We start from the raw sequence: 25,261 nt of genomic DNA on the forward strand, positions 1-25,261 counted from the left end.
GAACTGACGAACAGAGATTAATAAATTGGACTAACAGACAACGTATTCATAATTTGTGGAACAAAGTATTAATCCTTTTAGACAAAATAGATCAGAAAGAGACAAATAATAATAATAATAATAATAATAATAATAATAATAATAATAATAATAATAATAATAATAATAATAATAATAATAATAATAATAATAATAAAATAATATAGAATGTAGTGTGGGATGTATGGATAAGATAACGGAGGTAGGAATCTAACTAAAAGTTAATATTTTAAGAGAGTGTGAGTTTAAACCTATCTAAAAGTTGAGGTCTGTACTCAACTAAAAAGTGTAAAAATGAAAAGAAGAATCTTTTAGGCTGTCTCAGTGTGAAATAAATAAGTTGTATTCTTAGAATGTACTTTCACAATATTATATTGCCAAAACAGTAACACAATTTAGTAATAATTGCTCAGATTCTATTTTTATTTTAAGTTATCAGAAGTTTCAAAGCCGAAATGAACAGCACGCGGAATGAAATGTGCTGCACTCAAAAATTTTGATTTACGACAGGAAAAGAACACTATAACGAATTAGAACAGGATTCAGAAGAAATTAAGATTTTTTCAAGCTTATCCTCAAAATAGCCGACCTGTCACTATTCATTACATTACTATATCTTTTTTTTTTTACACTAACGTCATATGTTCGGTATTTTATTTAAATACTTAAATTCTGCGTATAACTGCCCAAATAGACTTTGATTATCTGAAATAGCCTGAGCCCAAATCGACTTCATAACTTTACATAGAAGTAAAAAATACAGAATTTTCAGAAATGTACTTAATCTGTAACTCAAGGACTGTCTGAATTTATTTTGAGACATATTTTAGATTTTATTTAAAGTTACAATTTTATACTCAATGTTCAATGCTTCTTTGCGTGACAAAATAACGTCTACGAACCACATACGTGTTAATAAGCTCACTGATCAATTTAAATTGCTTTTCCTACTTTTTTTTCCACAATGCATAAAAAAACTCAATCTATTACATCAAATTCCAGAACTCCTTAGCTTCAAAATTTATACGTTTGGGAACAGCTAACTGTGGCCAGAAGCCTTTTCTTATCTAGGTTTTGACAATGCTGCCAGTTGTCATTAAAAAAAAAATCGACAATTAACATGTTTGAACTTAATTATAATAGGATATAGTTAAGTTTCGAATTTGATGGCGAAATGAATAACTAATAATTAAGTATTAATTTCACTAGCTTAGAATGTAGGAGAATTTGTAAGACATGTTTCGCCTTCCACAACAAAACATACTCATACATACAGCGGAACATGTAACCATAGTTTCCTTCTGAAGTGAATATCCTTTGTGCAGGTTTAATCACATAGTCATTTTTCTCTAGTTTAAGAAATAAAGAAAGTAAAAATTTTCGCCTGTATATAGTGTATCACGGACTCATTCATTCTACCTGTATATATTTTTTCATCACTTCTTAATTGCTGGCAACTACGCAACGTGACGGATTACGCTGCTTTAGTTTTATAAAAACACTGACAAAGTCTATAGTAGCTCAACGAATCTCTGTCTGTCGTTTTCTACAAAGTTATAGGATGCTTATAGATAGGTTTTAGCTACTCACACTTTTCAAAATTCAAATTCCACTGCACATATAGAATTACTATCTATAATAAGATTATTATATTTGGTCTAGGAATTAATTCGTGCGGTTGGTACGCACACATTGAAGCTGTAGTACAAACACAAAATACATAAATACCTTAACAAAAATATTGTCCATCGCTAGCCACCACTTTCGCCCATCTGTCAGGCAATGTACGGATTCCGTGGCGAAAGAAGTCCTCATCCTTGGAAGCGATCCAGTCAGAGACCCATGTTTCGATATCTTCTGAAGAAGTAAACCGCTGTCCAATCAAATCGTTGTTCATGCAATCGAACAAGTAGTAGTCCGAAGGAGCAACGTCTGGTGAATACGGCGGGTGGGGTAAAACTTCCCATCCGACATTTTCTAAATAGGTTTTGACCGGTTTTGCGACATGTGGGCGAGCGTTATCATGTTGAACAATAAGTTTATCATGTCTGTTCTCCCATTCTGGTCGTGTTCTGGCCAGAGCTAGCTTCAAACGCATTAATTGTCGTCGATAACGTTCTCCATTCATAGTTTCACCCGGTTGCAGCAGCTCATAGTACACCACACCTTTCATATCCCACCATATGCACAGCATAACCTTTGCACAGTGAATATCTCGTTTTGGTTGTGATGGACCTGGTTCACCTGGTTTCACCCAGGCCTTTTTTCGTTTAGGGTTCTCGTAATGGATCCACTTCTCATCACCCGTAATAATTCGATGCAGAAACCCCTTTCTGCTCTGTCGTTGAAGCAGCAATTCGCAAATGGTTTTTCGTCTTTCAACGTCTCTGTCTTTCAATTCATGTGGAACCCAATGTGACATCTTTTGAATCATTCCCATGGCTTTCAAGCGTTTGGAGACTGTTGTTTGATCAACGCCTAATGCTGCTGCAAGTTGTTCCTGCGTTTGACACGAATCCTGCTCGAGCAATGCTGTCAATTCTTCGTCTTGAAATTTTTTTGGCTGTCCAGCTCGCTCTTGGTCTGCCAAGCCGAAATCACCACTTCTAAACCGTGCAAACCACTTCTGACACTTTCGCTCAGCTAGAGCATGGTCACCATACACTTCCACCAAAATACGATGACTTTCAGTCGCACTTTTCTGCATGTTAAAGTAATGCAGCAGGACACCCCGCAAAAACACTTTATCAGGCACAAATTGCGCCATGTTCACTTAACTACAAACTGGTGTTGTTGACGCTTTAATCCACTGCCCTATACTACGAACGATACGCGATGACAGGGGTTTGCAACACATGTGTGGATACACGGAACTGTGGGACGCTCCGTTCGTTGCGCCATCTCTTGTCAACCCGCACGAATTAATTCCTAGACCAAATATATTGGGGTCTGTTTTCCGTTGTAAATAAGTAAATAAAATTTATTTATAGATAATTATGTAAATGTCATTTATTTTGCTTTCCGTATGTTCACACTAGGATTAATTTATTTTAACTCCATATATTTATGTATTAAACATTTAAAACATAATAAATGAAAAATAATAAATAAACAGTTAAAAGTAGACAATTTACATGATCAGTGTTAATATACACATAATGGCAAATATTAATATAAGTTTTTAATATGGAAGATAGAAACACAAAACAGATATTAAAAATACTATATACTGTCACTTGAAATAGAAGAAAGAACGAAAGAAAAAAAAAGAAATAAAACGAAAATTCTTAAGCACTTACTTAGAGACAGTCTTAGAACCAAAGCTCTGCCTTTGACGTACAGCTAAAATTTTCTCCGTTAGATATGTCCTACATCCTGACGGTGTTGTCACATTTAGATTGGCCTAAAAAAAAAAAATAAACATCTTTTTAAAATAAATACATGGAATGTGGTTCAAAACTTACAGAACTGGTTATGGACAGAAAACTTACTGTGCTTGTGTTAAATACCTGAATTGAAACTAACTGTATTTACTAGGTACACACAATTAGGACGACCATACGTCCAGTTTTGACTGGGACAGTCCCTACCGGCCCGTCAGTAGATGGAAAAAAGTAGTATTTGTTCCGTTTTATGCAAGTGAAAGAAGTAAATAACAAACCCAGTACCTTTACTCCTTGTAAAGGTATTAAATTAATAATAACAAAGAAGCAAGAATTGAATGAAATTCCTTACATTAAACATGATCTGTAGTTTACAATACTGCTCGAAAGGCAGCAGAGATTTTAGCAGTTACTTGTTTGTTGAACAAACTTCAACATGTCTTTCCTTTTTCATAAGTATCGAATTACTTGACCCCGCCTGTAACAAAGAGAGTGAGAGGAGGGGGAGCTCTGATATCAGGACGCTGATAAGAACAAAGGTAGGCCTAAAAGTCCAGGGTTGCTAATTCTGCACCAGTAGCAAATTTAGCCACATTCTTTTCACTTCTAGCCATTTTATACTCAATTTTCATATTCATTCTTACGTCTTCAAAAATATAGTCATTAATTGCATGCAGGGAGAGAAAACTTAAACGCGAAATCTTATGTTAGTGGTACGGGTAAACTTCTCAGAAAACTGCAGTGAATTTTATGAAAGACTAGTGAAGAATAAAGCTATTCTCAAGAAGATAGGTTCCTATGAGAAATACTTCTTACATTCTTCAGTTCAAGAGTCAACTTCTCATCCAATGTAATATCAAGGATTCGAGCTAGGGTAAAAGAGCAAATGCACGCAGCATCATGTCCTACTATATTATAAGTTAAATACTGTTTATATTTTATAGCTTACATATCGTAGTCTGAGATTCACTACCGCGTAAGTAACATTTCAACAATTTTACAGGAGAGACAAAAAACTGTTTAGGAACTAGCTTCAGTCTCATTACACGTGGTATTACTTCGAGGGAATAACAGAGCCGTTTGTCGTGATATAGGTGTACTACTTCACCAAACTGAGCGACATCCTATACTAATTCTACTGGTATCAAAAACTCAAATTTGCCAAAATTGGAGATACGCGGTGATGAATCTCAGACGACGATATATAATGTTATATTACAATATAAATGTATTAGATATTGATGCGGTAAACAGGAACTAATTTACGCACTGACCTATTTCTCATGATTTTTAAAAAGCCGGAACCAGTCCCGCTTTCAGCTGAAAATTTTATAGTCACTCTTGATCATCTTTCACTGCCTTTTGACTGCTCTCACTAACACTTTCAAAATAATTAGATTTTGAGAATATTGACAGAAGGTCAAAGGAAATTCTAAACTTTCCTTCAAAAACACTGTTAAGTGTAATTCCCATTCAAGATTCTACATAATTCAAAAATAAAATAAAATAAAATAAAATAAAATAAAAAGGTAAGTTATCGGATCAGTTTTCATAAAAACAAGAAACCGAAAATTAAACTATGACGAAAGAAATTTACGTTAATGGAGTCTCGGTGCTGAATTCCAACTAGGCAATCAATCAAGTAATATAAACAACAGTATTGATATCTACACAAATTCTTGTTTATCTTAGGTATTTGATGATTCTAAGAGATTATCTATCTATTAAAATGCTACAATAGCAATAAAAAGCGACTAAGCTCCAACCTATAACTTTGGCTTTCAAATCTTTCATTTACGTTTATGTATGATTTCATGTTTAACAGAAACAAATATAACCTTTTTAGTATGTGTACTTTAAATAAATTAGTTAAATACATCATTTTAATAAAGTTTATGTTTTAAAATTATTGTTCAAAGCCTTTGTATTTTAATAAGCCTTCTCTAAAATTAATGCACGTGAATTGTGCTGCCATCTCCTGTGTTCTTTTAAACTATATGCTATGGACGTTTCTATGTTTGTTGTCAATCCTTTCGACAATGAGATCTCGGAAACTACAAGCTCTAGAAAGATAACGTTTTCACTGATCGATTGGAAATTTCATGTAGATTGTCCAGTTCTAATTGAATATTTAAAAAAACATGGCCACTATTTCTTTATTACATTTTTACGGGTACATTGGAAGTGTTGAAATAATAATAATAAAAAAAAACTAAAGCATCACATCCTACGCATTATACATTCCAACACCATAGTGTTGTATATAGGAGTTGTATATGTCTCAGGCGTTTGTTTCATGGCCAAATAATAATGAAAAAGGAAGGATAACCATTTCTCCAGTCTAAGTAAGATGAACCTTTATTTTTGGAGTGTTTTGTCCAAACCATATATAATTGACATTATAATTAATTGTGTATGTAATATATTTGCTTATTACATACTGCATGCAAGAAGAAAGAAAACACTGGTCATACATGAATTAGAAACTCCAACCGGAAGTAGGCTAGAATCTTGCAAACGGTACGAGATATTGAGAAAAATAGTCGAAAAAAGTCTCCCTTTTATGATACCCCTTGGCTTTTTAAATCAATACGTCTTTCACTTGTGTCTGTAAAGGGACATGTACAGATGTTGTGAGGAATGAGGAGGAGATTTATGCTCATATGCGAATGATGCACTGTGTAGAGAGCGCAGGTTCAGCTAGCACACGTATTAAAATGTGTCGAACACACGAAACTTTATGTTTTAGTTTTGTGTGAATTCTTATTCAGACAAACAAAACTGAACATAGTACGCTGGGAAAGATCTTTTGTGATTACAGCAATGACTATCACTCACATAAATTATAGACCCAAGCAAATTTCTTGTACATATGAAGTCATTGTTATTAAACTTGAAAATTTCACAAACTAGTAAACTTTGATCACACACACACATTAATAAAAGTTTATTGAAAGGAGCGCAATGATCACTGACGCATTGGAATTGCTTTCTGGTTCCCATAAGCCTTTCCGTGATGGAGGAAAAATACTTAACAACACTACGTATGATTCTCAGCTTGAAGGTGGGAGTCCTACTTTCAGAAAGATTCCTGTTTGTTTATTTATTTTTGTGTATGTGTGTGCTTCAGATCCGGCGATGTTTCAACATTCGACGGGCAATTAACGAAAAATTAGCGGAATCAATTTGTTCCTTACCAATGACAATAGTCACACGAAGGTCTGCAACTGGAAGTGCCCTTTTGGAGCAGTATTCCGAATATGCTCGGCACTGCACGGTGTATATCGGCAAGCAAATGTTAAGACATTCTTTCAATAAAAGCATAACTTCAGAAGAAAGAAAAAAAAAACTGTTACTTTTGAAAACAGTTTTTTTCTACCTTATAACGGTGCTGACGGTGTTGAAACTGTCTTGTTTTAAACCGGAAAATTCTTTTTTAGTCGTTGGCCAAGCTGTCTTCGGTTCTAAAACAGGGCAACGTCAAATACCAGCTTAATTTTAATACATTAAGGTCTTATATCAGATTGCCACTTCATTATGCGATTCATGTCACATTAGTTTCTCTGTTGTCTCGTTTTGCCAATAAAAATAAAAGTGTTAACACTTTTCATTTTTACTAAGAATAAGATATCCGACTGTGCCCAGTATTATGTGAAAACAGAAAGAGCTTAATGATAATACAAATGAACTATCATTATCCACTTTTCAAGACAGTGTATATCACATATACCCCTATATATATATATATATATATATATATATATATATATAAATCGTAATAATACTGTGTATTGAAATATGTAATAGATTCTCTCATTTTAAACAACACACTTTAAAACCTGCTATAATTTTGTTTAAACAAGTTATCTTTTCATAGGAGAATGGTTAACACATACTTCCAATACACGTGATCCATGGTGGAGCACACAGTCTTGAAAAAAAGTTAGCAACACCTTAGGTCCCATTGTGATATTAGGGCATAGTTGTGTCATGATTTCAAGGGGTAGCACAGGAAGGAAATTCTATTCCTCTTCAAAAGCTACGAAATTTTCCTCGGTGCGTATCTCCGACCGTGCTCAACGTATATTATCAGTATTCCCCCAGTACTATTTCCACTCTATTCCCCATTTAAGGTGATTATGTAATCTCTGAGTTCGTACTACTATTGACAAGGGTATATGTATAGTCGCGCAGGCGTATTGCGCCCGTCACGTGTTCGATGAGCTGCATAGCAGTTTCTCAAAAAATAAAATCTTTTGAGTTTTACGTCCCACGTTTATGCCGGCTAGGCTAAATGAGACGGTGATGATGAGAAATGAATGAAAATGGTGGAATGACGAAAGTGGGAGGAAACAGGAGAACCCGAGAAAACCCACGCACACGGTGTTTGTTCACCACAAAGTTCATTGGCGCAAACTGGCATCGAACCAGGGACCGCATGCGCCAGAGGTCAACGCTCTACCACTGAGCCATTGCGGTCTCTAGTTTCTCAAGAGATCTTCACTACTGTATTACAGTTGAAGAGACTTGTTAAGAGTTTCCACATCATAAGCACACCTTCATCAGGTATATTACAAAAGCATCCTTCCCCATCACTTTAATACATTTAATGTTAAATACTAAACAAATAGTAAGCGTTACAATTTCACCCACACGATCACAAGTAAAGTACACTTACTTCTTGATTGGAAATATATTCATCGGCATCGATGTATGAAAAAAGCCTTCGATCAGGAATGTTTCCTTTAAACTTGTTCATAATGTCCCTGTGGTACTTTTCTTCTAATGGTGTGTGGCAGTTTTCCGGACGGCTATAATAAGATACCTCAACAGGACTAGAAAAGAAGAAATAGTTAAGAAGATTAATTATATTGTTGAGATGCATCACAGTCTCGATTATTCACAACAGTGATTTTTAACTTTCATGACAGATATACCGTTAAACTATTTGAAATGAAAAGACCTAATAAACGTCATTACCTGAGGTGATAAACATTTGATTCATTATACATTTTAGTAGGACAATAATTGTAAATTTACGATATGAAAATAAATTATAAATTACATATGCCTACGTGTTTCATGGTTTTTATGTTTACATATATACATGTATACTATTGACGAAAATGACACCCGTTTTACTCCTTCGCCCATAGTATCTGCTCTACAACTGCCACACCATTAATACGTAGTGCGTGCAAAACCTTGCCTTGTCTGCAAAGTACTTTTTTTTTTCATTTCCGCTTGATACAGTCAGGGCCGAATTTATGCATGGGCCACATGGGCCCGGAACCAGGCCGGCAAATTTTAACGGGAGGCAATTTTTTTAAACAACTATTTAAAAAACGATAAAATTATTGAAAATACATATTTCACCAACGACTCAATAAAATAAGCGAAAGCCATTTATTTTAATGGCCGTGACTACGATAATATTGTAGCAGATTAGTCTTAGCAAATATTGTTGTAAGTCAGTTAGTTATTATGGTGGTTTGAGAGAAAAAAAAAAAACTAAAGACTGTACAGACTGTTCTTGAAATTGATGGTGAATGTATAGGGAATAGGCCTAAAAGATTTAGAAAAAGGAAGAAATTCTTTGATGAATCAGAAGAGGAAAAGGAGATCGAAAATCCAGATCATCGTATTTAAGAAGCCTTTGTTGTTGTCATTGACAAGCTTCTTTCCCAATTGAACAAGAGAATCGCGGTCTACAACGAATTTCTTAGCAGATTTTCCTTCTTAACAAATCTATGCAACTTGAGCAGTGTTTCTTCCAGACATTTTTTTTTGGGGGGAGGGGGTGCCCCCCTTCCGGAGCTATGAGAGTGCTCCCCATAAGAGACCAGAATGTCTGTAATACAATAACAAATAGAATAATACCAGAAATGCCCTTCGACTACTCAGTGTGCCCCCCCCCCCCACCGAAACATTTTTTCTAAAAGAAATACTGTATTTGAGTGCCAAAGAAATCAACACAGCAGCGACTTCTCTACAGGAAGTGTATGCAGCTGAAATCGAGAAATCTTCGTTTGTTGTTGATTGCCTTCATTTAAAGGGCTTTTAGCTCAAGAGAAGTTGGGAAACGCTGAAGAAATGTCACTACAACTTAATCGATTTCTCGAATCGAAAAATCTTCAGGACTTATATTCTAACATAAGTATTTGCCTTAAAGAGTTTTTATGTACACTAGCAACTAACTGTGTGGCGGAAAGATCATTTTCCACACTGTCAAGAATCAAAAACTATTTGAGATCTACTCTTTCTCAGAAGAGACTGGTTCATCTAGCTATTTTAGCCATTGAATATGAGTTGATTGGTAAACTTGATTTTGATGACGTTGTTAATGATTTTGCCAATGTCAAAGCAAGAAGTAAACAGTTTTGATACACAAAAGTTTCAAAAACGTCATTTTCTAGATGCTTATGTACAATAATTCTAGATGCTTATGTACATTTTATATAATTTAAGATTATTTTATATTTTACCATCTTTCACACCATGTAATGTTGAACAGGTTAAGCAGAAGCCAGGTAAATTTTAATGAATCTACTCCAAATGCTGGCCAGATATAGGAATTTAAATATATTACATAGAATGAGAAATAAGAATAGTAATAACTAGTAATAGTAATAATTTTAATTTAGTAGCAAATGAAAAAGTATTTTTTAAGAAGTAGATCCGGGAGAATGGAAATTTGGAGAATGATGCGATTGGTGTGATTAGGGACGACAATTTTACTAGGGCCCATGAGCGCAAAACATGGAAATCCGGCCCTGGATACAGTTCTGTGTTTTGGTCATGTAAGCATGTCGTTGTTATAGCAGCAGTGTTTCTTTGATACTGCTTCAGAAATTTCCAAAGGAGAAACGACGTTATTGGCAGGGATCACGAGCTAAATAAATGGCACATAGAGGTAGCATTAACAATTCAGACTCATTCTGCCACATATGTGGTTCTTTTGTCGTTAAGAAGAGGCATCGTAAAATAACAGATCTATGCATCGTGCTTATAAAACACAATTCACCCAAAAAATGTTGATCCCAGAGGAAGAATATCGCTCCACATGTTGTATGTCATACGTGTGTCGAACAGTAAAAAAGATCAGGGTCAGTACGTGACTAGGAACATACACAAGAAGAAGAAGAAGAAGAAGAAGAAGAAGAAGAAGAAGAAGAAGAAGAAGAAGAAGTAGAAGTAGTAGTAGTAGTAGTAGTAGTAGTAGTAGTAGTAGTAGTAGTAGTAGTAGTAGTAGCAGCAGCAGCAGCAGCAGCAGCAGCAGCAGCAGCCGCCACCGCCGCCAAGAAAAGACGAAATACAATATATTTTAGAAAGAAACCTATCGGATATGACGATATTAAACCCGATCTAGATTCGTCAAGATGTGTTTTCATTATCATCAGTGGTTTAATTTTAGAGATAATCCTTAGGATTATAGATGCACGCAGACTTTACAAGCATATGTGCGTACAAACAGGCAAGAATATTGGAGAAAATTAATAATTTTTATATGCGAAATAGATTCTTTTCAGCTGTATTGATCCCCCCTCCCCCACCACACACAATTTTTATGTATCGCACACAAAATCTCTATGAGTAAATTTTTAAAGAGTTCTTTTCCTTTTCTTTATTAATGTGGTTCCTGAAAAGCTTATCATTCCAGCACAGGAAGCTACCGAATATGACTAATGGAGTATTAATTTTAAGTGGACTGTATTTTTTCTAACGCTCCTTTACTATTCTTTTTTGCAATCCCGTTTGTACTCTGCAACCGGTTATGAATGCAGAGCACAGGAAATTTCCAACAGAACACGCCTTTATCTTTCTTCTACTTTCCAATTTAAATATATTCTGTTACTAAAGACCATTCTAACAGTGTCAAATATTTTAAAACAGTATGCCAAAGAACCTACATATGCCAATAACTTGTAATATTTTAATTATATTTCTTTACCATTTCCATTAATCTTATTTGTAACTTTTAGTATCCTTCACTCTACATCTATACTATTTGAATGTCACATATACTGTATATGTTACGTAATTTAAGAATTTTTACTTTCACAGTGGGAATGTTTTCATGTCTCTTGTATGCAGGGCTGGCAAAAATCATGTTTTTTTTTTTATTGAAAAAACAAAAAAAAAAAAAAAAAAAAAACGATTTCTTGGTTTAAACAAGGTTTTTATTTTTGGTTTAAATAATGTCCTCTATATGTATTCATATCATATATGGACAGAAATAAGTTTGTTTCGCCTTGGTGTCATTATGGAACAACCGGGTTATGCTGGAAGGGGTCGCATAAGCTTAAAGCGGAATCCAAACCGCTTCTCGACTTACATCCGAGAGAAATTGTTCTCCATTTGAACTCGGAACCAGGATTAATTGGCCACAAATGCGATACGTCTGCCAACTCACTCACGAAGGACTCCTGATAAACATACGTTGTACTGATCTTTACGTAGGTCTACTTGTTAATATAATTGTTAGGGATGCGCACGATACAAGATTTATGGCTGTCTCGACTCGAAAATCTGCTGTAAAAGTGATGTCTCGACTCGAAAAATATATATTTTTCTATTGGAAGAGCGGTGTTTCGACTCGAATTTTGTCAGGAAAATCTTGTCTCGACTCGTCTCGTGCGCATTTCAATAATTGTCAAGAGTCACTGCAGAAGGACAAAAAGAAAAACAGTTGCAGAAGTGAAACCATTATACAGAATTACATATGGACAATTTCAAAGTACTACAGAGTACAGAAGAACTAATCTAGTCCAAGTTAGTTAACAACGACTTTTATGAATCCAAGTTAAAGAAATACAACGACTTAATTTGCATATCAGTAAGAAAAGTGAATAAAGATACGAATTATTTGAGTCCACTTTGGCTCTGACCCATTTATACATAAATAGATACCAAAGATACTTCTCATTTCACTAAATGCCTCTCGTGGGGTTTGTATGACCCCCGCCCCACACACACACAAAAAAAAGTACGGCATTTCAATGTATTTTATCAATAGTAAACATTATTGAAACGAAACAATATTTAGAATTTTTCTTTGATTGCAGTTACATAACAATAATAACAAACTATTAAAAGAAACACAAAACAAACATTCATAAACTTATAAGAAAACAAAAGCTGCTTTTGTAGTATAATCTTTCTGAGTAAAGAATGGGGGATTTAGGTCTGAATATAACACGAATAATATACGGGAGTGAAACGTGATAACCCACAAAAGTGTGTTCATCAAGATTTTACAAACACTTACACTTTTAAGAACATTTTTCGTTTTTTGGTTTAAACCAGTTTTTTTTTTTTTTTTTTTCGAAAAAAAAAAAAAACAGCTGGTTTAAACTAGCCAACCCTGCTTGTATGCATTATAAAATATGAAAGTATTTTGAAACTTCAGACAATATAAAACCACACTCAAGAATTCTATAATTCTACTTACAGATTTTTGTAATTCCTGAATATTATTTGTACATCCGAGCTTTCGACTCTCCCCTGGAGTCTTGGTCACGGAGAACAAAAACAAGAAGAAGAAAAATAAAATTAAAAAAATCAAAGAATAAAATGGAACGGACTTACCAAGTAAAGAGCTATATTGGAAACACGTTGTCAAGTGACAGAGTCGCAACTTTCTATATGGCAAAATTCGGAATTACTTCCGACATTAAACATGATTTAAGGAAAATAATATCACTTGACAACTCTTCCTCTGATAAGTCCGTTTCATTTTATTCCTTGACGTTTTTATTTTTCTTATTCCTGTTTTTATCCTCCGTGACCAAGACTCCACGGAAAGTCGAAATCTCGGGAAGTACAAAGAATATTCAGGAATTACAGAAATCTGTAAATAGAATGATATTTTGAAATGTTATAATATGTATATTGAGTTAAGAAAACTTTCATTTATATGTGTAGTGATTTATATTATGTTTATAGTGATTTCTAAGTTTTAGGTTTTGACACACACATTTTAAAAATATTCTGATTTCGTGTGTAATAATGTAGATTTTTTTTTTAAGTAGTTGAAATATTTACAACATATTACGACAGAAAAGATTGTCATACGTTTGGTGATGTTTAGTGAATTAAAAAACGGAAAGAAAGAAAAGCAAAATTAACAATCATAATAAAATTTATTTTCAGGACGTGGAAAAAGGAACTAAAGGTATTTAAACTTTTCACTAATTATTTTAATTACTAATCATTAATTATAATTTATTACAAGTAACAATACAAAACTTCGGAACGATCCCTTTCGAATAGCACAAACCATTGTAAATCAGTTATTCCTACAGAAAAATTGTCGGTTAAGGTCATAATAGTTTAATTTCAGTCAATAATAAAAATCCAACAGTCGATGAGACATTTGTCAGCCATTACGAGATTAATCGCCTGTTTCAGAGAATGCGGACTGTTACAGACAAGGAGAGAACCGGGCATTGACTGATGCTAAATTGGCTGAGGTTAAAAATGTGATGCTGCGTTCGCCCTCAAAAAGCTTGACGAGGCTATCAGCGCACTCTGAGATTTCGTATGGAAGTCATTAGAGAGAGATGAAGAAGTTACACTTTTGTGTATATCATTTTCACACTGTTTAGGAATTGAAAGAGCCGGATAAAGGTAAATGCATAGTGTATTGCACATGGTTTTGCTCATTTGTTGACAACCATGGAATTGCAAAAGTATGACCGTGTTTACTTCAATAATGAGACTGATGAGGCGTGGGTTCACCTTAGTAGCTACATGAACAGTCAAAACTCTCGAATTTGGTCAACTGAAAATCCACACGAAACACTGTATTACACGAAACCCTCTTACATTCTCAGAAAATTGTAGTTTGGTGTGGTACATTACGTTGTCGTATAGTGGGCCTCATTTTCTTTGAAAGTACAGTGAATAGTGTTGTGTACCAAGTTATCATTACACAGTTCATTTCGCATCTTGATGAAGATGAACGCGATTGTTGGTTCCGGCAGATAGTACCATATGTCATATATCTAATGACATTTTTTTTTTTTTTTAAGCGAACGTATCATCTCTATAGGTTTATGGCCCTTACGTTTCCCCGATTTGACGTCCCCTGATTTCTTCCTGTGGGGTTACCTCGAAGGTAAGGTATATGTAACAATAGGCCACACACACTGAAGGAAGTAACGATGAACATAACAAATGAGATTAACATCAGTGTACACGTGCTCCACAAAGTGGCCTCAAACATGATAAAAAGAGTTCGTACTTGCATTATGAACGGGACAGCCATTTAGAGCATATGCTGTGATAATACACCTCAACAAGAGTTCACATGTTATTAAAATTTAGTCTTTTTTTTTTTTTTTTTTTTTTTTTATGTGCGCGATTTTTGGATCACCCGTTAACACTAGAACCAACACTCAGGTAATAATTTAAAATCACTACCTTCCAGCACACGTAAATCAACCTTCTGTAAGATTCACTCAAATAACAACAAATAAAACTTTTGTGTCATATAAAAGCTATGATTGAAATGTTAATACCTAAAAACTTTCTCTTGCCATGAGAAAATATATTCCTCAACTTCTTTCCCATCTTCTGTTTCTTTCGCAGAATGAACTTCCTCATCATTTACACTCGTTTCACTTCTAGGTAACAGGATGAAGGATGACTTCACTTGTCGCAATTTAATTCTACAAAATAGAAAAGAAATAACAAAAAATGAAGAACAAATGCATATTTACAAACCAAGTTCTTAGGTTCGTTGGAGATACAAAGTATACTTATGTAAATACGACTTAAATACTGATTGGCACTAACTGAACTTAATAACTAACTATTGAATATGACAAATATTCCACTACCTTAACACTAATGATTGTAGTATCAAGAAAGGTAGCAAATGTAATTGATCGTAGCTGAAGAAGAAAGAAAAAAAAAAAGAACATGGGGGGGGGGGGTTAATAGTTCGTAATGATGTTCAGTTGGCATCGTGCGCTACAAATCTACTCCTAACGATTGAGCTCTCAGAATGTTCCTAATAAGTCTTAAAATATTGTATTGTTTGAGTGTTATGCTCGGAAGTAGTTTCCAGTGTACCTTCATAGCTAGACAAGGCCATTGGCAGAGAGGGATAGGGTACCCAGTTCCTTCCCTTTACGTTTCATAAAAGTATATGTACAACTGGAAATTAGGAGTTTGGAAGGATGAGCAGGTTGAGAATCAGGATTAGATTTAATACGTAAACAGGAATTGTGTAGCCAAGGTTTCAGTATATGTCAATTAATGTTCCTTTGAAATAAGGCATTCTGATTTCCTGTAGTCTCAAGAAGCCAGATTCTTCATTGAGGAAAATTACTAAAGGGAATTTCTTATTTTAGACGTTTACATCGCATACGTAAACGTACCGATTCTTACTATAAATTTTCACCTCAAACCAGTCATATTATATATATATATATATATATATATATATATATATATATATATATATATATATATATATATAAATAAATCAAACAATCACTAAACCATACAAAAACCTGGTAACGAGAAATGCGACTAACTAGCTAATTGAACAGTCGGCAAGTGATATTCAAATTTCCCCAGCAGATCAAGAAATCATAACAATACTGCTGTACGTTTCGTAGCACCATAGGGTTTATTTGTTTTTATATTGTCTATCAGTTGGAATCTCCTTCTCCCATGTACTTTCCTACCGCAAACTGTTTCTTTCAGAGCATCTTCCAGTAGGCAATTTCTTAAGCAATAACCCAAACATTTCTTCTTCTCTTCTTTATCATATTTAGTATTGTTCTTTTTTCACCCTCTTTACAGCACAATTATATTTTTAACTCTTTCCATCTATTTTGTCTTTTCTATCCTTCGATAAATCCACATTTCAAAAGGCAAGTAGGTTTTCATCACTTTTACGTGAAGTTCATGTTTTCCGCTCCATACAAGGTCATGGTCTAAACAAAACACTTTATCAATCTCTTCTGAACTCCTTATTCAAAGATCCACAGAAAACACGTTTCTTTCTCTTAAAAGCTTGTTTGGCCATTGTTATTCTCATTTTGACTTCCTTACCGTATCTCATGTTACCGGGTAACCTAAGTATCTGAAATCATTCACTCGCTCTACATGCTCACCTCGAATTCTTATATTAAACTTCAGTGACTTTCTCCCAATCATCATTACCTTTGTCTCCCTTGAGTTGATCTTTATGCCAAACTGCTCACAGCCTCTAGCATAGTGTCCAGTCTTCATCTGCTGCTAACAAATCCATTTCATCTGCAAATCTTATACATTTAATTCTTCTTCCTTCGATATCTACATCTCCCTTACGCTGGAAACAGTTTCTCGAAAGCTTTTTAAAATAAATATTGAACACTGTGGAGACATACAGCATCCTTGTCCAAGACCTCTTCTGGCTTCCCATCCTTCTGTTATTTCTTCTTTAACTCGTTGACTCAGGTACAGATTACTTATAAGTTTCCTCTCTTTGCAATCGACACTGATATTTTTTTTAAAGATCTCTGTAAGTTTCGTCCAATTTACTCTAACGAAAGCCTTCTCCAAATCCACAAATGTCACGAACCTTTCCCTTTCTTTCTCCAGATATCTCTCCCCAATCTTCCGCACCAATCCAATCACATCTCTTGTACTTCCTCTCTTTCTGAAATCAAATTGTCTCTCTTCGAACTCACAATCAATTTTTGCACCTAAACTTTTGTTCAGAATTCGTAGAAGAATTTTTGTTGCGTGCCATATCTGCCTAATTGTCCCATATTCTATACATTTCTTGGCATTACTTTTCTATTGTAGAGATACCAACATAAGTTTTCGGGCCAATAAATTTCGTTGCACAAGTATAAAAGGTTCTTCTTTCCTTTGTCCAAATATCTAACCAATTCAACAGCTATTCTACCAACTTCTGTTCCCTTCTCATTCTTCATTTCCTTTAACGCTTTTCGAACTACGCCTCCATGATAGGAAATTCTTTCTCGTCATCAGGTACATCACCATCATTCTTAGTAGGAAAATATTCTGAGAATTACTTCATTCACACAATTTCTCTATGTACTTCTCCACACCGCTCAAAATTACTTGCTTGTCTGTGATTTCACCTCCAGTCTCATCTTCTATTCTCCACATTCTTCTCCATTTCTTGTTTCCGAAAGGTACATTAAATCTTATTTTCCTTTTTTCACCAATTCTTTTATTTCCTCACACTTGTGTTTCATCCACTGTTGCTTCGCTTTATCAGTTTCTCTTCTCAGTTACTTATTCAGCTTTCTGGCATTTTCTTCCTCCTTCTGTGTTAACATTCTTCCAGTTTTTTCTTTCCTCCATCTCTTGCAGCATACTTTCTGTTACCCACAGTTTCTTAGGCCCATTTCTTGCTCTGTATCCCATTGCTTCTTCTGTTACATTCTGCAGACAAGTTTTCATATAATTCCGAATGTTATTACTTCCATTTCAAGATGCAAGGGTGTGGAAGAAAAAAAACTGCTTGTTTGCCTGCGATATTCTAGGCTTTTTCGAATTTTTCGAAGTTAATGAACAAATAACAATACGTTCTAAATTTCTCTGTCAAAAAAAAAAAAAAAAAAAAAAAAACGCACACTCACTCTCTGTCTCTCACATACACACACATACAAACAATCAATCAAACAAAAAACATTTAATTACTGAAGAAGAAAATACGTAAAATTCACGAATCAAATAAATCGGTCACTCATTAAAAATAAAAAAAAAAGAAGGTAAATCACTGGACTAGTTTCAACGAATTGCTTGTAGAAAAATTAGAGTAACTTTAAACGACAAAATTGTATTAGTAAATATTTTAAGAATGTTAGCAATAATTGTTCTAAAACTGTAGCAGTTACATCACGTGGGACAACATTATTGTTTACACTTTCAACATAAACTAAAACTTTACTAAGTTATGTTTTAGGAGCAAAGCCACATTTTATGTAAGAAAATAAAATAAATGAAATGAAATCTTGAAACTTTACGTCCCACAGTTATGCCGGATATGCTAAAGGAGACGGTGACGATAAGAAATGAATGAAATAGTGGAATGAAGAAAGTAGGAGGAAACGGGGGAACTTCTAGAAAATCCACGCAAACGGTATTTGTCCACCACAAAGCTCACCTGGCGCGAGCTGGCATCGAACCAGGGACCCCACGCACCAGAGGTAAACGCTCTACCACTGAGCCACCGCGGCCCCCATTTTATGTAAGAAATTACGTAAAACAAGCATATCTTATCTATCTATATACATAGCATTTATTGAGGTCATTTCATTTGATTTCACGTATCTTTCAGCAGCAAAGCTATATGAAATGGGGACCTATAGTTTAACGTCGAATAGGCTACGAATCACATGAACTACCCGTCTGGAACTGAACTCAATCTTATGTGCCAAAGGCACGTACGCTATCCACATAGCCACGAGGAGCTCAATCGAGGTAATTAAAATTCGAGGGGGAGATAGTTAAAAAAAAAAGTAATAATCAAGAGATTCCTATTTCAAACATACTGACACGATAAAACGGTAAGAAAAGAAGAAATGTTCTGAATAATAAAGTTTTACTTTCGTTAAACTCACATCATACTCAACACTCCCGTTAATAGCTTTAGTTTTATAAAATGAACTTATTTTAGCTTCTAATGGAATACCCGAAGCTCACAACTGTTTCCCACCAGAGAACGAAACTGTTTTCCGCCAGCGCTTTTTTAAAACCTGCTTCTATGTTTATGATACACTTCTCTTGTCTGCCACACTGACTTTAGGAAACCTCTAAAACACACATGAAAAGATGTATTTAACTTTCAGGCACCTGAGAAAGTTGTTAGGCAACCAAAGTGTCACTAGTGATGTGCTGGGTTGCATAACTTGCAGTTGCTAAGAACCAAAGAAGTAAACCAGTCAAAATAGCCAACTCCGGACTGAAAATAAGACTGACAAGAAGTGAGTGTTGTGAAGGTCTTTTTGTAGTGGCAGAATCTAGTACAGGAAAACAAACGTGGTACTTAAATGAGAAAGGCATATACAAAGAAAGCAAATATTTCTTTTTTTCTTCAAAAAGTCAGCTTTTAATCGGTAAAATAAACCTCCATCCCAAAAAGAGACGGTTCTACTTCCATTGCTATTTTCAGACGCATTATCTAGGTTTTGATTTAAAGGTTTGAAAGTTCTTAAAAAAAAATACATATTGGTATGTAGCCAATGCTGAATAGGAATTTCAAGTGAGTAGTTAAGCTTAGAAAAGCTTGTAATAAGATATTATGTTAATAATCTACAACAGCAGCTTTATAAGTGTTAATAATGAAATAATAAATTGGAATTTCACTTAAGAAACAGTTTTGTTAATCTAATTGTACACATTACGACGATGTCTTGTTGTCAACATCCGTACATGATTGTTAACGAATTTTTATATTGATTCATGAACTGTAACATATACATATTTAGTTGCCTGAAATTCCTTCAGATTTCATAGTGTGAATACATGCTGACAGGAAAGAACACGCCGATACTCGATTCGTTTTGAAAAATCACCCTTGATCCCTCGTTCCTTAACGGAAAAGGGAAAAATAAAAGTGGTTTATGGAAGTTATAATTCACAGTTGTGTTTTTCTGATGTTAACGAAGTGTAATACTGTTTTTTTTTTCTAAGACTGAAAAAAAAAACTTTATGTAAGTTCACGAACCAATTCTTTCTTTCTTTATTTATTTATTTACGAACACAATTCCAGATACAGCTAAACGCCAGTTTACACTGGAATATTTAAAATAAATAAATAAATAAATAAATAAATAAATAATAATAATAATAATAATGACAGCAATAATAGGAACAACAAAAAGGTTGACAATAGCTGACTAAAGTTTATCCACCAAAATGACGTCGTAGTGCAGAGTTATATGCAGCTGCAGAATTAAATAAATCTATGGATGCATGTGACATTTCGTTGTATAGTTTAGGAAGCCTGTAGAACAGATAACATTGAACTATTCGAAGTCTAGGTCGTACTGTATGAAAAACATACGTGTTGCGTGTTTATCTGAAGGGGATTGGGAAATACAATTCTGAGTGCAGCGTTTCGGACCTGAGTTGACCATGTGTGAGTTTATACAGATATTTGAGGTCATTTATTTTCTGACGAGTGTCAGGTAGTTGAATATTTAGTGTTTGTAACAGGTCAGGTTTTGGCATCATACGTGCGCAAGGTACTCTAAGGCGTACTATTGCAAGGTAGAAGTTTAGAGCTAAGTTTAGCCGGGAGAGGTTTGTAGGAGCTGCCATTGTCCAGATAGGTGAACAATATTCCAATTTAGTAGAAATTATTGTCTTGTAGAAAGTTAAGGAAGAGATGTTCCGTATTTCTGTTAATCTGTACAGAAGTCCTAGAAGACGATCGAATTCTTTAAAAGTCATTCGGTCTTTCACCGGTGACGATGAAAAGGAGACATCGAAATGCATATGATGAAATTAATAAATGGATTTTTAAACAATATCTGTATTTATTTTGTAATAACTTACATAAGTTATTACAAAATAAATAAGTTTCTACAAAATAAGCACAAATATCATTTAAAAAGTAGTTATCAAGGAACAAAGACAGGACGATAAGTTATCAATTACCGTTCAGTTAATTTTCCTAGTCGCTGCCTTAACCTCAATTTTTGGGTAATTCAAATTCTGGTCACAATGTAATTTCTATGGATGGCAACGCTGAAAATTCTTCCGATTCGTATTTTCGGGTGTAGAATAACATTATCTATTATTGTGGTAAGTTACATTTCATTATCTCTTTTCACTTACAAAAAACGAGCAAAAGAAAAATTGTTAGCTTTTGAAAAATATTTAGTAGTCTGCCCCCTTAAGTTATTTGCACAAAAATTATTCTTGTCCTGAAAGGATATAAGAAATTGAAAGCTTGAAACCCCTACCAGATGATATTCTGCGATCGGCACTTACGTGTAATAATTGTTTTCCCGTTTTAGACTTCCAAACTATGCTGTGCATAAGTGTCGGGAGTCTTACAGAACGGCTATGTCCGCCTGTCAGCCTATCTGTCTGTCGACAAGTATCAGAACAAAAACGGTAAGGGATCCAGAAGCGGTTTTTTGCAAGATTCACCAAGAATAGGTTCTATCTCCTCTGTTACCCACTTTTCAAACCAGAAGTGGTTAAAATTAGCGATTTTCGGTTTCAATGTTTCTCCCCGTAGAACGAAAACGGTAACAGATGGAGAGAGAAGCTATTTATGCAAACGACTCAAGGTAACATTCCAAGTGTCTCAAGGCAACATTCCATGACTACCCGCAACACTCTACCGAAACATCAATTAGTTCAATTTGACTATTATTTTCATAGAGCTGCTAAAACGCTAGAAGGTATATGCTGTTTTTTGTATCCCAAAAGTAGGCTCCATTTCCTCCGTTAACCCTGTATTCAAATCAGAAGCATTACAAACCAAGCATTTCCGATTTTAACATTTATCACGGTAGAACAAAAGCTGTGATGGTTTTTTCACTATCGATTTAGTGTTTAAACAGAAGTGGCTGAAATTTATTAATATGTCCGGTTTAAATACTAATCTCCGTACAAGAAAAATGGAGAAAAAGATATCGAGAAGCCGCTTCTTGCAATAGAATCAGCGTCCCAAGAATAGAATCCACTTCCTCTCTTAATTCTATATTCAAACCAAAAGTGGAAGAAATCAACTGTTTCCAGTTTCGACGTTGATCGCCAAATAGAAACAGTAATAAATAGAAAGAAGCGTTGTTTTAACGACTCAGTCTTACGAAACCATACCACAATCAGCAGCAAAATCTACAAAAACCGGAAGTAGTTGAAATTTACTACTACTTCCGGTTTCAATAGTTATTTTCATAAAGCTCGTCACGTATGAGAAATCACGTCCCTCGGCGAGCACATTGTCCGAGGAAAGGAAAGGAAGGACGCGGCCTGGGACCTATAAGTTAGGTACTACCCCGGCATTTGCCTGGTTTGAATGAGGAAAACAAAGGAAAACCTCATTCAGCATGGCTGGTATGAAAAACCTTTTTTACTTTAAACAGTAAGAGAGATTGCGTGAGTAATAACTTTTAGATATGGATTTAGAATACAAGAAACAGGTTATAACTTTGATCATATTCCTTATTGCAACTAGTGGTTATAGATGCACTACTTCAAGTTTGAATACGTATTTAATTCCCATAGTTTATAAGTCTACCGCAGTCACAATGTAAAACGACTAACTTTTTTTTTCTTTTTTTAAGTCGATAAGTAATGTGACATATTTGGAGTACACTTACCTTATTTTAAAATGCTTTATAGAATCCTTGCATCTGTATACTCCAGAACAAAAATCATTTTCTTCAAAAGAACTCATTTCGGACGCTTGCGCATTATCAACGCACCAGCAAGCCCTCAATTTTTACCGGATTACGAAATGCGACATAATAAGAGAGAAACACCTATAAACCTCTAACTTTCCATTTTATTTTTGACAACTTTCCAACATGACACTATGTTCGAGAATTATAGCTACTTCTCAATGTGTATACATTGCATGTATATTCTCATTGTTTTCACCTTGCACTAATCTTAATTCTTACGTGCACTTCAATTCACCAGTCCGCAATTTCCACTACTTTTGCGGTTCTCTTTTCTAAAATTGTTCTCGTTAGCGTAGAATTATTTTTTATTGTTCTTCTATTTTCATTTTAAAGGTATTATTTTATGTATCCATTCACACTTGTCTGTAATATTCACTCATAAATTATTTTTAAATACAAATATAAACAAATATTCCATCTCTTCTTCTTCTTCGCTGCTTTATTGCTATTCCATTCTCTCTCTCTCTTAACTTTTTCTTCCTCTTTTTCTTATACATTTTTATTAGTGATAGGGAAGTGCTTCAGACGGAACATCGTGATAGGCTACGAGTGTAGTGTTATTCAAATGTGTTGTACGAACGTAATGCTTCTCAAAGAGTGAGTAAAAATTGATTGTTGCAATCCCAATGTTGGTGGAGGAAAATTTCGGGCCACAGGTAGTTGTTTTCGTCACGAAAGAATTTCGTAGAGTGGGTTAGAACGTTCGGTGGTCTGAAAGCAAAAATTGGTATCTGAGGAGAGAATTCCTCCGTCAAGTTCTTCTCAAAGGAGAAGTCGACTAATAGAGTTTTGTTTAGTTGTTATTATTATTATTATTATTATTATTATTATTATTATTATTATTATTATTATTATTATTATTATTATTATTATAGAAGAATTCTGTTGAGGAGTAGAAAGTTGATAAGAATTGTGGTAGCGAACCAATTGTATGTGTCCAAGATGTACTAATAGGAAAAAGGACCCATGCCAAGATAAAAAGTTAATCGCTGTAGAAAGGAATGTCGATGTTGTTGAATAAAATCACATGCAAACAAGAGGTCGTTAACGGTGCCTATATCTTTATCGTACCAACAGTGGTAAGTGTCTTTCTTGCGAATCTGAAAAAGTTTTGCGAGAGTGAGGGCAGTTCCAAAAATGGAATCGACAGTAAGTGGTGATTTCAGCGTGAGATCAAGTAGTGATGAAACCCCTGGGATTGAGGCGGTGAGTTCCAAAAATTGTCCAATAAGATTGGCCAGAACCACGTCGTCTATTCTTCCGTTGCCATTGTCTCAAAGCGAGAGTGTATTGTCTCTCTAAGAGGTAGAAGTTTAATAAAACAATACATGCACTTTTTGCAGCTAGATCTACAGTATCTGTATCTTCTAAGCTCACATGTGAACGCGTCTCTATCTAGCTAGCCATCAATGTTTTGATGCTCAGGGAGAAGCCCAATGAGCAATCCAAACGGTAAAATGGGACCGTTTAAAGAAGTAACGTACAGAATGAAACCAGGAACGAAGTTTAACGTTAAATGCATAATAGAACTAATCAATTCAAGCGGAACACTATAACAGAGACAATGCATACCGCATCCAACTGTGGATAAAGACATCACTCGACTGTTGAACATTTTGATTACATTATAAATCGTAATTATTAACTATCTAATATTGTAACACATGATAAAGAACGAGGTGATAATTGTTAAGACATAAGAAGGCTACTGTAATAAACAGAGTGATTGAGTGTGTTGAATAGTGTCACGTCCGAAGGGCCAGGACAAAGGGCGAGAACTGAAAGACCCGAGTGAAAAGGGTTTTGTGAAAGAGAGGTCCGAGAAAAAGAGCCCAGCGACAAAAGTTCCCTGCGTCAAAAGGGTTCCGAGACAAAAGGGCCCGAGTTAAAAGAGCCCCGTGATAAAAAGAGCCCGACATCTAAAGGACCCTGCGACCAAAGGGCTCTCTTCCACTCAGAAGTATAAAAACGATTATTAGATTAAAAATATGATGTGAACAGTACCTGATTCATTTGTAGTCAAAGAACATACATCTGGAAAAAATACAGGATTAGTAAAAATATTACGATAGACCAGCAAAAACGATACGCGTGTACGGAGGAAAAGTAAATGTTGCAGATGGGTATTCATGTAAAAACTGCATTGAATGGAATATGAACCTCAAGGCTGATACTTTGGATTCCGCGATATTTAATATTAAACAATATTTTTGAATGGAAAGGGATAGGTTTGACATTAATTTAAGCTAGAATCTTCCCACAAATGAGAATAAGAGCTCATTTATTAAAATCTATTTTCATTCGTTTGGGAGATAGAGTGCTACGTTTGACATTTTGTATCTAATAGACCAAAGTATCTGGACAAGCAATGAGACACGTAGACGGAGGAAAGTAAAAGGTTGTAGATGTATGTTGATGCGAAACTTGCATTGAGTGAGA

The 25,261-nt window shown here is 34.7% G+C and overlaps 1 protein-coding gene across 1 annotated transcript in view; it reads right to left on the reverse strand.

The window, feature by feature from the left end:
- Window positions 1–23,335, reverse strand: part of LOC145692980 (tectonic-like complex member MKS1) — a 77,371-nt gene extending 54,036 nt beyond the window's left edge. Inside the window, exons 1-4 of the mRNA XM_081768605.1 lie at window positions 22,739–23,335; window positions 14,945–15,094; window positions 8,101–8,257; window positions 3,339–3,442 (exon numbers count right to left, since the gene is read on the reverse strand). Coding sequence (XP_081624731.1) covers window positions 3,339–3,442; window positions 8,101–8,257; window positions 14,945–15,094; window positions 22,739–22,815 — 488 coding nt within the window. The 5' untranslated portion in view covers window positions 22,816–23,335. The remainder of the gene's footprint in view (window positions 1–3,338; window positions 3,443–8,100; window positions 8,258–14,944; window positions 15,095–22,738) is intronic.
- Window positions 23,336–25,261: the final 1,926 nt, after the last annotated feature.

The sequence above is a fragment of the Thermobia domestica genome, chromosome 8 (genome assembly GCF_964235325.1).
Source record: "Thermobia domestica chromosome 8, izTheDome1.hap1.1, whole genome shotgun sequence".
NCBI lineage: Eukaryota > Metazoa > Arthropoda > Insecta > Zygentoma > Lepismatidae > Thermobia > Thermobia domestica.